General features: G+C 51.9%; 2 protein-coding genes across 8 annotated transcripts in view; one reads left to right on the top strand and one right to left on the bottom strand.

Annotated features, from left to right (window-relative positions):
• The first annotated feature begins 673 nt into the window (after positions 1-673).
• On the top strand, positions 674-6,749 carry LOC133490321 (drebrin-like protein B). Of its 2 annotated transcripts, none has more exons than XM_061800252.1 (14): positions 674-952; positions 1,136-1,191; positions 1,262-1,374; positions 1,779-1,853; positions 1,931-2,077; positions 2,148-2,225; positions 3,298-3,449; positions 3,585-3,639; positions 3,841-3,906; positions 3,989-4,094; positions 5,267-5,554; positions 5,963-6,147; positions 6,267-6,330; positions 6,416-6,749. In XM_061800252.1, the coding sequence occupies exons 1-14, from the start codon at positions 870-872 to the stop codon at positions 6,550-6,552; spliced, it is 1,605 nt and encodes a 534-aa protein (XP_061656236.1). In that variant the 5' UTR covers positions 674-869; the 3' UTR covers positions 6,553-6,749. The 2 variants fall into 2 exon arrangements, with proteins under 2 accessions (XP_061656236.1, XP_061656237.1); XM_061800253.1 differs by having other exon boundaries at positions 678-983.
• Positions 6,750-8,917: 2,168 nt separating this feature from the next.
• LOC133490319 (unconventional myosin-XVIIIb-like) overlaps positions 8,918-16,571 on the bottom strand; it is a 28,817-nt gene continuing 21,163 nt past the window's right edge. For all 6 annotated transcript variants that reach the window (XM_061800243.1, XM_061800246.1, XM_061800244.1 and 3 more), the window contains 12 exons: positions 15,916-16,039; positions 15,659-15,853; positions 15,305-15,415; positions 14,935-15,210; positions 14,737-14,850; positions 14,111-14,227; positions 12,286-12,369; positions 12,067-12,204; positions 11,366-11,551; positions 10,643-10,782; positions 10,133-10,276; positions 8,918-10,055 (listed from right to left, as the gene is read on the bottom strand). In XM_061800243.1, coding sequence (XP_061656227.1) covers positions 9,071-10,055; positions 10,133-10,276; positions 10,643-10,782; positions 11,366-11,551; positions 12,067-12,204; positions 12,286-12,369; positions 14,111-14,227; positions 14,737-14,850; positions 14,935-15,210; positions 15,305-15,415; positions 15,659-15,853; positions 15,916-16,039 — 2,614 coding nt within the window. In that variant the 3' untranslated portion in view covers positions 8,918-9,070. The remainder of the gene's footprint in view (positions 10,056-10,132; positions 10,277-10,642; positions 10,783-11,365; positions 11,552-12,066; positions 12,205-12,285; positions 12,370-14,110; positions 14,228-14,736; positions 14,851-14,934; positions 15,211-15,304; positions 15,416-15,658; positions 15,854-15,915; positions 16,040-16,571) is intronic.

Below are 16,571 nucleotides of genomic sequence, written 5' to 3'. Positions count from 1 at the left end.
CGAGATGGAACGTTAGACAAACAAGTTAGCGGTAACCGAAATCGTTCGCGTCGACGAACTGGTGTCGGTGGGTCAAATCATTATTTAGACAGGAAAGAGCAGTGAGGATTCCGAGCGGGAGAGGAAAGCGACGTGCCGGATGGTGTCAAAAGCTGCAGTGAGGTCGAGGAGGTGGACTTGGCCGGCGTCAGAGGAGAGGGGGAGGTCGTCGGTGACTTTAAGGACGGCCTGTTGGAAACCGGACCGCAAGGGTTCATCTAGGTCACTGGTCGTGAGCTGGGTTTGAAGTCGGGAGTCGACAACTTGACAGAAAGGGGAGGTTGGAGACGGGCCGCTAATTGTTCAGGATGTCGGGGTCCGGTCCGGGTTTCTGCAGGCTGGGAGCGACGCGCGAGGGCCTGACGATGTTGCTGACGAGCGGGGACAAACTGTGAGACGGTCCTGGAGAACTTTGGATGGGATGGGGTCGGAGGGGGCGGGGCGGCGGACAGGGTGCTGGAGATATCGTCCATCTTTTCTTGAACAAATGAGAGCAGGGGAGCGGAGGAGATCGGACCGAGTCACGGTGAGAGCGTCTTTACGTCACGATATCGTACGGGGCGGCGCTTTCGTAAAGCAGAACGGGAGAGACGCCTGGCGCGGTTGAGACTTTGCGGGCTAGTAGAAGAGCGGCGGCAGGAAGCAGGAACCAAATTCGTCAGGCGCTTCGGGCACGCCTGCCCGGGACGGGACGTGGCAGGCGGGAGAATGTGGCCAGGCCGGTTCTCCACAAACCGGTCCGACCGGACCTGCTTTTCCGGAAGGAAGGAAGGCTATCGCCTCGTCTTCGTCGTCCTCGTCTTCGTCGTCTCCGTCGCGGCCTCGGTAACATGGCGGTCAACATGAGCAAAAACGGCGCCGAGCTGATGGCGGCCTACAAGGACGTGGTGGACGGACGCTCCGACACCAACTGGTCGGTCGCACCCGGATTTCCACTAACTCCCGTGCGTGTGTGTGTGTGTGTGTGCGTGTAGCCTCTGTAATGTGTGTGTAATGTGTGTGTGACCACTGTCGAACGTACGTGTGCAACTATTGTGAATTTGTGTGACTATCTGTGTGTGTGTGTGTGTGTGTGTAACGTGCGTGTGTGTTTCAGGGTTTTGTTCACCTACGAGGGCAACAGCAATGCCATCCGCGTGGCGGGAAAAGGAGGTGAGAGTGGTCAAGTGACTCTTTGGAGGAGGTCACGTGACCTTTGACCTCTGCGTGCGTGCGTGCGTAGGCGGCGGTCTGGAGGAAATGGTGGAGGAGCTGAACAGCGGCAAGGTGATGTACGCCTTCTGTCGAGTGCAAGAACCCAACTCGGGCCTGCCCAAATACGTGCTCGTCAACTGGGTAAGCGCGCACGCACACACATTAGTAGCATGCCACCGTTCTGCTTTCGTGCGTGTTTGTGTGTCTATCTGTCTGCATGTGTTTATATGTGTGTGTGCGCATGTATGTGCATGTGTGTTATTGTGCGTGTGTGAGAAGCCACATGACTCAGCATATTTCATCTCGTGTTCATCTTGTGTTGTTGTTTTGCATCCCACGACTGAAGGAGTGGCAGCTCGTGTCGCTGTCGTGTTTGCGTATCGTAGACATCGGGCGAAGGCGTGCGGTGTCGCGTTGTGATGACATGATGTTGCGCTGTTGCGTATCGGACACGTGACCGGGCCTCGTCGTTGCGTTAACGCTGATGTTGCGTATCGGCCGGGAGAGCCAGTGTGTTGATGTTGTGTTGTCGTTGTGTGCGGCAGACAGGCGAAGGTGTGAAGGAAATACACAAAGGACTGTGCGCTAATCACTTGAGTACAGTGGCCAACTTCCTGAAGGTGAGCGCCACTTTCTCTTCGCTATTTGTCGCCTCCTTCACAGCAGCCGTGCAGCGTGCGCGCGTGTGTGTACGCAGGGCGCCCACGTGACCGTCAACGCTCGCGACGAGGACGACGTGGACCCCGACGTGATTTTGTCCAAAGTGTCCAAAGCGTCGGGAGCCAACTCCAACCGACCCGAAAGCGCGAGTCCACGAGCCGCGGACGTCCCGCGAGGCGCCGCGGTGAGGAGAATCCCGATCCCGAAAGCAAAATGTTGTCAGCCGAGCGCTGAAGGTTGCGTCTCGCTTTCAGGCTTCGGTCTATCGCAAAACAAACGCGGCGGAGGAAATTCGACAAATCGACAAAGATTCATTTTGGACTCGTGAGCAGGTAAGCGCGATGCTACAGTGTGTAAATACGCGACGGCTTTCGGGCTTCCCTTTTCAAACTTGCGGCACGACGGAACATCGTTCTTCGTACGATTTGGGTTTCTTGAATTGTTTTTTTGTCCAAATTTTGTCTTGGTTTTCGTGAACCCGTTCGGTTTCTGTACAAAAAAAGAAAGAGTGATTCGGCCTTTTATTTCCCGGAATCGGCGCACCTTCTTCCGGCGCGTTTCCCTAAATTGCGTAAATGGCTTCGGCAGAAGCAAGTCAGACCTTCAAAAACAAAAGCACGCGACATAACTTTCTTGAGTCGATTCGACAGTTGGAGTCAATAAACCAGCACTGAATAGGTTGAGTGCATCTGCTCAATAAGAAGGAAAGTGTGGTGAAACTCTTCTAAAACTGGCCTGCTTTTATTTTGGAGGCCTACCTTTTGGGAGGATGTCCCGCCAATGTTGCGCCAACTTGTCCGAGTGTGGCCGAGCAGAGCGGGAGGCTCGTTATTGCCGCGAGGGGCCAATGAATGCTTGCGTTGCGGAACTCAGAAAATTTCAAGCGCCGGCCATTTGCTAGAGAAGATCAGAGTGATGTTAAATGTTCGTTATCCACTTCATTAGTCATTTATATTGGTTTATATTAGTCAAATATATTCTTCAAATATTCGTCCGCTGTTGTGTGAATGCAAAATGTCTGCCTCCTCACAGATCCCTCTGGTGTCATGCAACAACATCGTGAACGACGGCTAAAGACGGCTTGAGTGACATTTGTAAATGAAGCCAAAAAAAAAGAAATCTTTGGACACTAGGACACATCCGTGTTCGTTTTCACTTCAGAAAATGTTACAAATCATGGAACTTCATTGAGGTCACCTGACGGTTCGGACATTTTAGCATTCAAAGTTTGAAAAATAGGACTTTAGAATTGTTTTTCTTGATGCCCTTTTGATGGATAACAACCTGCACCCAATGAATTGATTCTCAAAATGAAATTCAGTGGGCCATGTCTTTACCGTTATTGATTGAATGATATGAAAATGAGCCGTATAAACGTGTAGTATTTGTGTGGCGTATGTTCAGAGGGAGGAGGAGGCGCGGCGCCAAGCGGAGGCCAACAAGGCGGCGCTACAGAGGCGAACGGTGGAGAAGGAACGGCTCGACTTGGACCAGAAACACGCCGAGGAACGCGAGAAGAAGATACAGCAGAGGAACGTCGCCATTGACCACAACAGGTGACGTCACGTTAGACGTCATTGCAGAGTCAGAGGTCACGTCTGTAGATGCTGCAGAACGCCGGGAAAACAAGTGTTACTGGCGCGTGTGGACGACACTGTGCCTGTGTGTATAGCGTGTGTACTGTTTGTCAGAATTCTGCAGAAGCAAAGAGAAGAAGAAGAGCGAGAGAAAGAACAACAGCGACGGGTGAGCGAGCGCTCCCGTCAACATCTTTGATTGACTTTTTGCATCTTTGTGGCGCTTCTCAATTGACAAAAATCAAATATGAATTGATTTCGCATGCATAAGTGTGTGTGTGTGCGCGCGTGACTGCGTGTGTGTTTGTGAATGTGCATGTACACGTGTATATGTGTGTGTATCTAAGTGCAAATGTTGTTTACATTGCAGAATGTGCAGGACGAAGCGAAGACAAGCACGGGCCTCAAGTTGGCCGCGTCGGTGCAGGCTGCCCACGTGAGTGCTAGCCTGCTAATTAGCGACGACGCGCGTATCCCGCCCTAAGTGGCTCAATGAAGATTTGGGGGCGGTGTTTCAGGAGGCCAAGGCGCTGATCGCGCAGCGTTCCTTCAACCCTCACGACGTCTTCAAGAGCAAGGACACGAGTTCGGAGCTCGGCTACGGAGGCGCCGCACCCACAGTGGGTAAGAACATACGTCACATAGACGGACGGCTACAGAATAGCCTCAACTTTTCTAATCATCGCATAAAGGCGACATATGTTGATTCTGGTTTGCCAAATCCAGGAATGACTGAGAAGCGTTCAATTGGTGCACTTTTACGTTTTCGTCGTTAGACTCCTTTGAGACTCGCATCCGCTTACAGCAGATCTGCCACATCCAATATGGCGGACGCACAGTAGGACATACACTGACTCAGCAACGGGCTAACCTACCAGATGAGGCCTCTAGTATTGTCTATGTATATGTACACTGGATATAAAAAGTCTACAACACCCTGTTCAAATGCCAGCTTTTTGTGATAACCATCCATCCTTTTTTTTGTACCGCTTCTCCTCACACGAGTCACAGGCTGCTGGAGCCTGTCCCAGCTATCTCCGAGCGAGAGGCGGGGTACGCCCTGAACTGGTCGCCAGCCAATCGCAGGGCACATAGAAACAAACAACCATTCAGACCTACGGGCAATTTAGAGTCTTCAATCAACCTACCACGCATGTTTTGGAAATGCGGGAGGAAGAAAACCCACACAGGCACGGGGAGAACATGCAAACTCCACACAGGCGGGGCCGGGATTTGAACCCTGGCCCTCAGAACTGTGAAGCAGATGTGCTACGTAATTTACATTTCATCCAAAATAGAAGCTGTTGAAATTTACACTTGACCATTGAGGTGATGGCGAATTAATGGACTTTTCTGTCTCTCGGATTAACGGCGCAAAAGTGCGTTCTCCCGACGCTGAAACTACAGCACCAAGTACCGTCAAGTCAAATGAAGATGATTTCTTTTGCTCTTAATCCCAAAAGTCTCAATGGTCTTCACAGGCCCACAGTTGTCAAGGACGGAGCTGATGTTAGATCAATGTTTTGCTGAAGAACTCAAAGAAAAGCCAAACGAATATTCTCGACAAACCCGTGAGAAAATGTCTTCCTCAAACCCGATGATGAAGTTTTGCGTGCCAGTCTCTGGCTACCGAGCAACTGCGCAGTCTTGTACAAGTCTCGCTATTCTGACACCAGGAACTATCCCGCAGCCTACTGTTGACAAGCAGGAAGAAAAGATCTGTACAGTATGTCTATGTCCGTACGTATATACAGTACGTCTGTGCATTTGTGTGTATGTTTGCGTTGGTCCCTTAGGGAAGCTGCGAAGCCCCTTTTTGTCCCAGCAAGCCTTTGATAGCCCTCAGCCTCCCACCGGCCACAAAGCCTCTCGACCCTTGGAGCCCGCGCCTGCGACTTCGCCCACCCGGGAACCCTTCCAGGCCTTCGAATTTGCCGGCGGTCACGAACCGTCCGTTGCCCAAAGCGCGCCGCATTCCTGGACTGCGCCCTCCTCGCCTCCCGGTGTCACAACCTCGACCGATGGCTTCCTCTCACGGGCGGCGGCGACCGCCCCCCCGGCGGCTGCGCCCGGCCAGGCTGCAGGTGCGTGGGTTACTGCTAACAAGTTAAGCCAAGATGTAATATGTGTTCTGATGGACAGGGCATTACCCGGACAGAGGTTATGACCCAGGCAGTGCTACCGGCGGGATAGGACAAGGCCAGACAGGACTGGACCAGACCGGGGTGGCGGGTTAAGATGGGGAAAGCCTGAACCAGGCAGTGCGACACCCTGTAAGGAAGGGAACGCAAAAGGTAGCAGATGACTTGACAGGACAGGGATAGCGAACCAGGCGGGACGGGACGGGGCCGAGTGGGGCGGAATAGGGCATGATGGGTTCCAAGCGGGCGGTGGGAGAGGGCCGGCGAGCCAGGCTACAGGTGCGCTGCTAACTGCCTGCGTGTGGCTAACAAGCCGAGCAGCCGAGTAAGACGTCGCTCTGTCGTACGCAGCGGAGGAGGACGATTGGTCGGACGAGTTTGACGACGACCTGTACGAGGCGGTGCCCAGTGGCGAGCGTCTGAAGACGCTCACCGACGCCATGTTCCCTACGCGCGCGGAGGACAACGAGTGCGCTGTGCCGCGGCCCGTGGGCGGGGCCGTTCTTTTTGACGACGTCGGCCGAGATGTCTACACGGTCAGTCGCTACACAAACGCAAACTCCCGTAAAGAGTTTGAGCGCAAATGAGAGGATGTTCGGTTGCCACAATGGCGGCTGTTTTCACACTCCATCGATCAGATTTCATGACTTTATAGGCTCAAGACGACAACGACGCAGGACAAAACGTCCGCGCCAGAGCCGTGTACGACTACCAGGCCGGTGTGTACACACACGTGCGCGCACAGACACAACACGCACCCTCAAAACAAGCAGAAGGATGTAACTTCTCGGCTTTCGTCCTCAGCCGACGACACGGAGATCACCTTTGACCCCAACGACATCATCACGGGCATCGAGATGGTGGATGAAGGCTGGTGGCGAGGTTACGGCCCCGACGGTCATTACGGCATGTTTCCCGCCAATTACGTTGAACTCTTGTAATTTTTTTTTTTTTTTCATCATGTGACGCTTCAGCTAAAACTTCAATATTTTGCTCATATTTGTGTCTGCTGTTAAAAACCAGAGGTGGGAAGTAACAAAGTGGTAAGAAAGCGTTCAAAAATTCTCCATCTTGTCTGAAATGAAAATTTCAATCTTTTATATCTGTTCTAAATGTACAATAAAAGGATATGTTTCAAGTTTTTAATACTCTTTTAAGATGAGTGGACAAATATGCTTACTATATGCAAATATTTTTTCAACACTTCAAATTCATATTTGTTCATTGAAATGAGAGCTGTCAAAATTAATGCTTTAATGCATATGACTGATCACAAAAAATGATCGCATTAATCATGTATGAACTCACAACACAATACAGTATATTTTGAGCGCACATGCTGCTTTCCCTTAACGTCGGATGGTTATCTGAAAGGCGGCGCAGTTGCTATAAGGTCAGCGATCGGGTCAACGCTCACGCCAGTGCGGAGAAGAGTGACGAGACACCAACTGGTGTGCTCAGTGGCAAAATTTGCTTCAAAAGTCATGCCGATGAGACTTTCCATCAAACTACGTTCATTTGCAAATAGTGCAGAGCTGAGCATCGAAGCACAAGTTTAAAATACCATCTCAAAGTGTAATGTGCTGTTCTGTGTGGTACATTTGGCGTCTGTGCTTAATCAAGATTAATCAAAATTCAAAAGTGTGATTAACCTGATTTTTTTTAAATTATCGATTGACAGCCCTAATTTAAAGACAATATACGTTGATTTAGAAACAAATAGCTTTGTTGAAAAAAATAAAATAAAACCACAAGCTGAATGCTAATACACAATGTAAAACGCTATAGACAGACTAACAAAAATGAGCATTCCGGTTTTGGTAGAGACGAAATAATGCTGCCATCCAAGTAACGTCGTTTTCAGGGCCGTCCCTGCTTATTTCACCAAGACAATGCCGAGCCATATTCTGCACCGGTTACAACAGCGTGGCTTGCTAGTCAAAGAATTGGAATACTAAACTGGCCTGTCAGCAGTCCAGACCTGTCTCCCATTGAAAATGTGCACAGATGCATATGAAGCGCAAAAATACCACTACGGAGAGCCTGACCGGACTCAAGTTTACATCAAGCAAGAACTGGAAAGGATTCCACATCTGCAAAGGCGAGTTAAAACTCTACCATGCAAAGCGAAAGCCACAAATCAGCAACAGGCAAAAACGCCGCCGGCCGGCTTCTCTGGGCCCGAACTCATCTGAGATGGAATGCAGACGCAAAGTGGAAAAGTGTGCTGCGGTCTGACCAGTCCACATTTCAAATTGTTTTTGGAAATCATGGACGTGATGTCCTCCCAGCCAAAGAGGAAAAGAACCATCCGGATTGTTGTCAACGCAAACTTGAAAATAAGCCAACACCTGTGATGGGATGGGACTGTGTTAGTGCCCATGGCATGGGTAACTTTAACATTAACCTTCACGCTGAAAGGAACATCCACATTGTGGAGCAACATATGCTGCCATCCAAGCGACGTCGTTTTTAGGGCCGTCCCTGCTTATTTCAGCAAGACAGGTTACAACAGGGCATCTTAATTCCTGGAAGGCTGTGATTGCAAGGAACGCCTCCAGCAGAACCCCAGCGGTGTTCTGTTGTTGGACTTCTGTGCTCATCACAGATTGTCCATAACTAACACCATGTTCAGACATAAGGGTGTCCACACATGCGCATGGCACAAGGACACCCTAGGCCGCGGTTCAATGATCGACTTTGTGGTTTGTCATGTCTTGGACACTTGGGTGAAGACATGGGCGGAGATGTCCTACGGTAGTGTGTTGGCTCCGATGGTGGGTAAGATGACTTTCCGACCAGGCAGGCCCAAACGTATTGTGAGGGTCTGCTGAGTACGTCTGGCAGAGTCCCCTGTCAGAAGGAGCTTCAACTCCCAGCTCAGGCAGAACTTCACCTATCTCCTGGGAGAGGCGGGGGACATTGAGCGCCCACCCCTGGCTCCGCCTATGGGGTGCGGATAAACTCCGCCTCCACCAAGCTGGTTGTCATCATCCTCATCCTCATCCTCTCTCTCTCTCTCTCTCTCTCTCACGCACACACTCTCTCTCATTCAGTCTAATCCCTCGCTCAGGTCGGTGGGGCTAGTACATGTTGGATGTCACATGAAAAAAAGAAAGAAAAAGGAAAGACAAGTGATAAAAGAAAAAAGAAAGCAAAAGATACAAGGACAGAAAAAAGAAAGACACAAAGAAAGAACAGTAACTAAAATGCAAAAATAAAGACAAAAGAAAAGCAAAAAAAGGAATAAAGACGCCAAACAAAAAAGTCACATTAAAATTCAAAAATAAGGAAAACTAAGTCATAGAAAGTGTAAATTTTGCTCATTTATTGCAAACAAAAATGAAAATGAATCTGTTGCACTTGGACTAAATTTGACACTAATAGCTAACATTGTTAACGTGGCTAACATCTGACAGTAACGCATAGCTTGTGTGGCGACTGCATGCTAATGTGCGGTCAGCGGCTTTCCTTGTTGAGGTACTTCCTCATGACTGTGGCCACGTCTCCGCCCTCTCCGCCCTCACCGCCTTCACTGCCCTCCGCTTCCAGCCGTTCTCCCTGCGGCCGGTCCGAGCGGCCCCGGGCCCGCGCCGACTCACAACTTCCCGCCGAGCCTCCGGACCCGGATGATTCAGTGTCAGAGACCCCGCCGTGCCGCGTGGAGGTCGGCAGCTCTCCAAAATGGACGCTAAGCGCTCGGCGGCCGCCCCGCACAGATCCGGCCAGACTGCCGGCCGACCGAGCTCTGCGGATGGCGGGGAGGATGGCGGACGTGGTGTTGGACTCGCCCGGGTGGCGCCGGTTCTGGAACACTGCACCCTCGGGCGCCAGGGGGCCCTCGGACGTGTCCTCTGAGAGCAAACCTTCCAGCGTGCAACGGCGCGGTACCTGCGGGGAGCGCTGAGGTTCCTCCCAGCCCTCCTCCGGGATGGCCAGGGAGGGGGGATTTTGGGCAGGGGGGTGTTCGCCGGAGGGGTGCCGGGTTGGTGGGCACTGACGGGTAACGTGCAAGGAGGATGCCAAAGACGAAAGGCAGGGCAGCGACGGTAGCGACGCCAGGGAGTCGCAGGAGTTAAAGCGTGACGGCGTGGCAGAGGACGCGGTCGTTAGTGGGTCGCTAACGGAACGAGCGCTGGCGGCACGGGGCAGGAGGGGCGAGGACGGCTTCAGAATACCTGGGCGAGCTTCCGGAAGCGTGTCCGCTGTGAGAGACAGTGCCGAGGCCCGGCGCCGAAGGGTAGATGCCGCCGTGGTTTGATAGACAGGAAGTGACACGGTGCTGTCTGCGTTGCTGCCTCCGCCCGCATCCGCGGCACCACCCGCTCGCCGCTTGCGAAGTCCTTCCAGAAGCTCAGACAGTGCCGAAGAGGATGCCGCCCGGCCTTGTCCTCCTCCTGTACGCCCCGCGCCCGAGTCGTCCTCATCCAGGTCCGAGCGGGAGCTGCACAGAGCAGAATCGCATGACAAACATGACAGCAGACTCAAAGCGACTGCCATCGAGGCGTAACATTGTCTTACCGGAAACTATACGTGCTGCCGGAGTCCGCCGCCGATCGGCGCCCTCCCTGGCCGCGGAAGCTGCCGCTGGGCGAGCCTCCTCTGGCCGCCCCGCGCCAACCGCGTGTGGCCTCGCCCACGTTCTCTGTCCCGACACTGGACTCCCTGCCGCCACAAGAAACACTTTCATCGACACACATTTTCATCGACACACAAATAAAGTTTGATTGATTGATTGACAATTATGGTAGAGCATGTATAGAGTTAGGCTATAAAATGTATAGCTGGTTCAAATTACAAATATAGCAAATGGAATAATGATATGGTGTCCAGAGTTGTATAGAATATAGTTTCTCTGTAGAATGTATAGAATCGTGTCATGAACTATGCTCTATACAATGATGACAAAAGTGTGCGCCATAATTCCAATAATTATGTTATAGTGGGAAGAGTTCTATTGGGTGGGTAGTGGGTAGTGAGCGGCCGTTTGCCGCTGCGCCGGAGAAGACAGGAAGCGCGTGCCGCGGCTACCTGTCGGTGTCGGTGTCGCTGTCGTCGCTGGACTCGACCTCCTCCAGGGCGGCCTGCAGGTCCACGATGCGGCGGATGGACGTCTCCAGGTCGGCCTGCAGCGTCTGCCGGATGGCCGTCAGCTCCTCCACCTGCATTTCCTAAACACGCGCACGCATGCGCACACACACTGATGATATCATCGCTGCGTCTTATCGTCACCTTTTTAACCTCGTCATGTCGATGACGACAAAAGTGCGTGCACACAGAAGTACATGCGGACGTGCGTGTGTGTTTGTGGCGCTTGTGACAGGAATACCAGGATTGGCCAGCTGTGTTCCCAGGTGGCCGGGGACTGGCTGTTAGCATGAAGGGGCGTGGCTGATGTCCAAGTCAAGTGCTCTTTTCTAAAGACGCCATCAGGAGTTTGCATGATCTTAGTTTTTTGTGTATATGCAGGCGTAACATGCGGCGTGTCGTGGGCTGTGTCCTCAACCCTGTCGTCGGGCGTGTCGTGGCCCGTGTCCTCGGCTGTGTCGGCGCGCATGTCTTTCCGCCATGTCGGGAGGGGCGTGTCGTGGGACGTGTCGTCGGGGATGTCTTTCGGGCGTGTCGGGGGGCGTGTCGTCGGGCATGTCCTCTGACGTGTCGCGGTCCGTGTCGCGTGTCGTGGGCTGCGTCGTCTGGCATGTCGGGCGTCTTGTGGCCCATGTTGTCAGGCGTGTCGTGGGAAGCGTGTCTTACCAGCTCCATGCGGCGTCTGCCGCCGTCCTGATGTCGCCGGCTCAGCTCGTCCATTTCCACGCGCACGTCCTGAAGACGCTGCTGGAAGTAGTGAGCATTCTCACGCTCGCGAGCCTCCGATTGGGCACTCTGCTCAAGCTCCTCCCCTAGACGCACCACGCTGTCACGCAGGCGCAGCACCAGCACCTTCACACACACACACACACACCATGGTTGCTAGCTAGTTGCCGTGAGTAGCTAGGGTACCGGTACTGGTTCTTTTACCGTTTCTGGTACTGGAGCTGGTATCGTTTCAGATTTTGGTTCTGACACTAGCTCTATAATTGATTTTGGTGCTGGTTCATGTATGGATTACACTGGTTGTGGTAGTCTTTATGATACTGGTTGTGGAACTTGAGTTGGTTCTGGTTCAGTTTATTACGTTATTTTAGTGTTACCAATACTAGTAGAACTAGAATCAGAGTTGGTAGTGGTTTTGATATCTCTAGTCTGCTAATACTAGGTTGCTCAGCTAAATACTTGACACACACAATCAGCTTCCAGCTTTATGTTGGCCATTTTCTAAACAGTTTCTATCCCCTCGATTTCATCACGTTATTGTTGTTTGGGTCATTAGAGTACTATGGTCACCCAAAATACGGATCTCTACCCCTCTGTGGTGGTTGAGTACTGTAGTTAAAGGGGCTGAGCTGTGCACTCACCTCAAACCTTTTGACTTGACCTTTCTGGAACTCCAGCTTGTTCTCCAGGTCGCACACACGCGCTTCCTGTTTGCTGACAATGCTGCGCCCCACAGTGGACGACTCCAGAAACTGCAGCCTGGAGGCCTGCTGCTGGAGCTGTGCCGAGATGATAAACGGGAAGTCGTGTGATCCGGATCAAAAGTGATGAAGATGACATGACAAAGGGGGCGTGGTTACCTCCTCCTGGAGGGCGTGTCTCTGCTTCTTCACCTCCTCAAGCTCCGCCTGCAACTCTCGGATCTGACAGATGTCACTGGACGACTGAAAGGACAAACGTGTCGAGAGGTCAAGCAAACAAGACGGAAATGTGAAATGACACGTGATGAAAGGAGATCGATCCATCCATTTTCTTCCGCTTCTCCGGGGTCAGGTCGCAGGTGGCAGCAGCTTTAGCAGGGAAGCCCAGACAACCCTCTACCCAGCCACCTGGTCCAACTCATCCAGGGGGATCCCGAGGCGTTCCTAGGCCAGCCAGGAGAAATAGTCTCTCGAGCGTGGCCTTCTTGTGCCCGGAATGCCCCGCCAGGGAATCTCATCCCCGACCTGAGAGGGCACCCCACCCTTTTCTGATTTAGGACCATGGCCTCAGATTTAGAGGTGCTGATTCTCATCCCATCCGCTTCACACTAGACTGTGAACTGCTCCAGTGAGAGTTTAAGTTCACAGCTTGATGAAGACAACATGACCACATCATCTGCAAAAAACCTGAAACGTGAAACTGAGGTCACAAAACTGGAAACCCTCAATGCCTCTGCTGCGCCTAGAAATTATTTCCATAAAAGTTATGAAAACAATCCAACCGTCACTGGAAACGAATACGACTTACTGTCGACAATGGGGACCAAACCTCGGACACCGGTCGTGCAGGGACTGAACAATGCAGGGACTGTATCAATAGGTTTGTTTCCCCATACACCCGGAGCACCCCCCTACTAGGAATCCATGAGGGACACGGTCAAAAACCTTCTCCAAGTCTACAAGGAACATGTAGACTGGTTGGGCCAACTCCCATGCACCATCCAGAACCATGCTGAGGGTATTGAGCTGGTCTACTGTTCCATGGCCAAGACAAAAACCACACCACTCTTCCTGAATCTGAAATTCGACTTCCCGACGGACCCTCCTCTCCAGCACCCTGGAATAGACCTTACCAGGGAGGCTGCGGATTGTGATCCCCCTGTAGTTGGAACACACCCTCCAATCCCCCTTATTAAAAAGAGGGACTACCACCCCGGTCTGCCAATCCAGAGGCACTGTCTATGATGTCCATGTGATGTTGCAGAGGGCCCTACCACCGAGGAGCTTTTTAACCACCTCGGCGATTTCAACCCCAGATAGGAGCGCCTACCGCAGAGTCCCCAGACTCTGCTTCCTAATGGGAAGGCCTGACAGAAGAACTAAGGAGGTCTTCGAAGGCACAAATTCACAACTTCCCGAGTTGAGGTCTGCAGTGCCTCATCCCCACTATACAGTGTTAATGGTGCACTGTTTCCTGCTCCTGAGATGCTGGACGGTGGACCAGATTTTCCTCGAATCCGTCTGGAAGTCGTTCTCCATGCCCTCCCACGGACTCCTCCCACGCTGGAGTTTTTGCCTCAGCGACCACCAAAACTGCATTCCACTTGGCCTGCTGGTACCCATCAGCTGCCTTCGGAGTCCCACAGCCCAAAAAGGCCAGATAGGACTCCTTCTTCAGCTCGACGGCATCCCTCACCGCTGGTGTCCACCAACAGGCTCGGGACAGCCGCCACAACAGGCAACGACAACCCACCTCAAGAGTGGAGGCGCGGAAAATAGCCCACTCGGACTCAATGCCCCCTGCCTCTCCCGGGACGTGGTCAAAATTGGAGTTGCAACTGACAGGACAAACATGAAATGGAAAACATAACAAGAGGACAAATATGAGAAGATAAAAATGATTTGAAGACAAAAGTTAGAGAACAAACACAAAAGGACAAACAAGGCGAGAGGACAACGGTGCCGACGACAGACTGTGAGCGACCTGCGCAATGAGATCTTTGTGTTTCTTCATGAGCTCGTTGAGGTCCTCCTGGTCTTCTTCGAGACGTTTAAGCAGATCGACTTTCTCACGTTGGAGGACGCAAACCTCGTCGTCCACCTGGAAACACAAACGCTCTTGTCACCATCAAAGCGGCGACATTCACTGGTCGCTGGACACTGTTCCTGACTTTTCAACTGGTTCTGTTCTGATACTGATACTGGTGGTACTGGTTGTAGTACTGAACCTAGTACCTTTACAGTTCTGGTACTAGAACTCTTTCAGGTACTGTTTCTGGAACTGATTGTGCTACCGGTACTAGTAGTAATTCAACTGGCTATGGTAGCTAGTATTAGCACTGTTACTGGTTCTGCTACAACAGCTGGTTCTGGTACTAAAACTGGTAAGGATTCTGTTCCTTGATCTGGTTCGATAATTGGTTATGTTCTGATACTGATTTTGGTAGTGGTTGTGGAACTGAAGCTAGTACTATTACGGGTTCTGGTACTGAAGCTGGTATTAAAATGATTGTGCGACTGGTACTGGTTCTGTTACTAGAACCCTTAGTGGTTGTGGTCCTAGCGCTGTTAGTGTAGGTGGCGGATGAAGATGAGGAAGATGTTTCTGACCAAACTCTTCTGCTTTCTGATGTTTTCCAATTCAATCTGAACATCTTCCAGCTCCTGGGTCAAGGTCGTCTGGACGCTCTCGAGCTCACGTCGCCGTGATTCGCTGTCCTCCAACTATACGCACGCACACATATCCAGATTGGATTATTCGTAGCGTAAGTAGCGCTTTGCCCACCTGGCTGGGCCGCATCCGCTAACCTGAGAGTGAAGTCTTTCCAGTTGCTCCTTGCTTCCGCCGTCGGGGCTCCTCCCGATTTGTCGTCCGCCGTGGACGGCGTCCAGCAGGGTCTGGGCGTCGGCAAGCAGGGCGTGAGTCCTCTTCAGGTCTCGCCTCAACTTCTTCTCCACGTCAAAGTCACGGTGGCCGACCTGTTCGCACAGCGTGGCGACCAAACCTTCCAGGTCGCGCTTCTCGTGGATGACTATCTGCTTCTCCTCGTATTCTTGCTCCAGCTGCATCTCCAGCTGTCTTAGCTAGCGCGGCGACAAAACGACATCTTCACGAGACGCACCCGAGGATACGAAGGTTGCTAATATGCTGATGTTGCAAACGTGGCCATCGACGTACCCGCCGCTGGGACGACCTGTGCACGTCCTCGAGCTCCTCTTCCTTGTCCTCCAGCTCCTTTTGGTGCATCTGCTTCACTCGGGCCATCTCCAATTCCACACGCATGTGAACCTGAAGAGCAGCAGCGGGTTTGCACATTATTAATGATAACTCTACCGGCTGTGTCAAAATTATTTCCACCGACTAATTCCACTGACTGTCAAAATTATTCCTACCGACTAACTCTACTGATGTATTAATAGTCAAAATAGCATCTATATCAAGTCATGTTTTAATACAGAACTAAAAGTCATAATCCTGACATAATTCCGGATTAAATGTGACGTGGCGTTCCTCCCAACTAACTCGACCGACCTGCTGCTGCTGTTCAATTCTGGCGGTCAGCTCGGCCACTTCCTGCGCCGTCTCGCCGGCCACGCGCTCCAGGTGGCGCACTTGTTTCTTCAGCTCGGGCAGCGAGTCGGCGGTCAGATGCACGCTGAGGTCGCGAATCTGACTACACAACTCGTCTTTCTGCTTCTGCAGGCGGCACGCCTCCGCCTGACTCTCCTGCGCACACGCCAACACTTGAGTGTGTGTGTCCGTCCTCCCATGTGTTCTGGCGGGCTCACCTGCAGGTTTCGGCGCAGCGTGAAAATCTGGACCCTTAGCGCGGTGTTTTCCTGCAGGGTTTTGTCCTTCAACTCTCGCTCGCTGTCGGCGTCCTCTAACGCCGCCGCCAGCTCGCCATCGAAGCTAAAAGTATTACCGTCATATTAGCACGCTAAGCGACGAACTAATTGGTACATTTGTTAGCATGTGTGCTAGCACGTTCATCGGAAGGCTAATGCTTACTGTGTATTTGTTAGCGTGATCAAAAATGTCAGTGTGTGTTTTTATGTTCATGTGCTTCTGTGTGTGTTTGTATTTATGTGTGCATGTTTATGTGCATTTGTGTTTGTGTGTGTTTTTGTGTTTGTGTATGCATGTTCCTTTGTGTGTGCATAAATGTGTGTTTCTTTTTGTGTGCGCATGTTTATTTTGGGCAGCACGGTGGACGATCGGTTAGAGCGTCAGCCTCACAGTTCTGAGGACCGGGGTTCAATCCCCGGCCCCGCCTGTGTGGAGTTTGCATGTTCTCCCCGTGCCTGCGTGGCTTTTCTCCGGGCACTCCGCTTTCCTCCCACATTCCAAAAACATGCATGAATTGGAGACTCTCTCAATTGCCCGTAGGTGTGAATGTGAGTGTGAATGGTTGTTTGTTTGTATGTGCCCTTCGATTGGCCGG

The sequence above is a fragment of the Phyllopteryx taeniolatus genome, chromosome 15 (assembly GCF_024500385.1).
Source record: "Phyllopteryx taeniolatus isolate TA_2022b chromosome 15, UOR_Ptae_1.2, whole genome shotgun sequence".
NCBI classification, from domain to species: Eukaryota; Metazoa; Chordata; class Actinopteri; order Syngnathiformes; family Syngnathidae; genus Phyllopteryx; species Phyllopteryx taeniolatus.
Note: the sequence above shows the minus strand (reverse complement) of the source record. Positions and strands in the feature narration are given on the sequence as shown.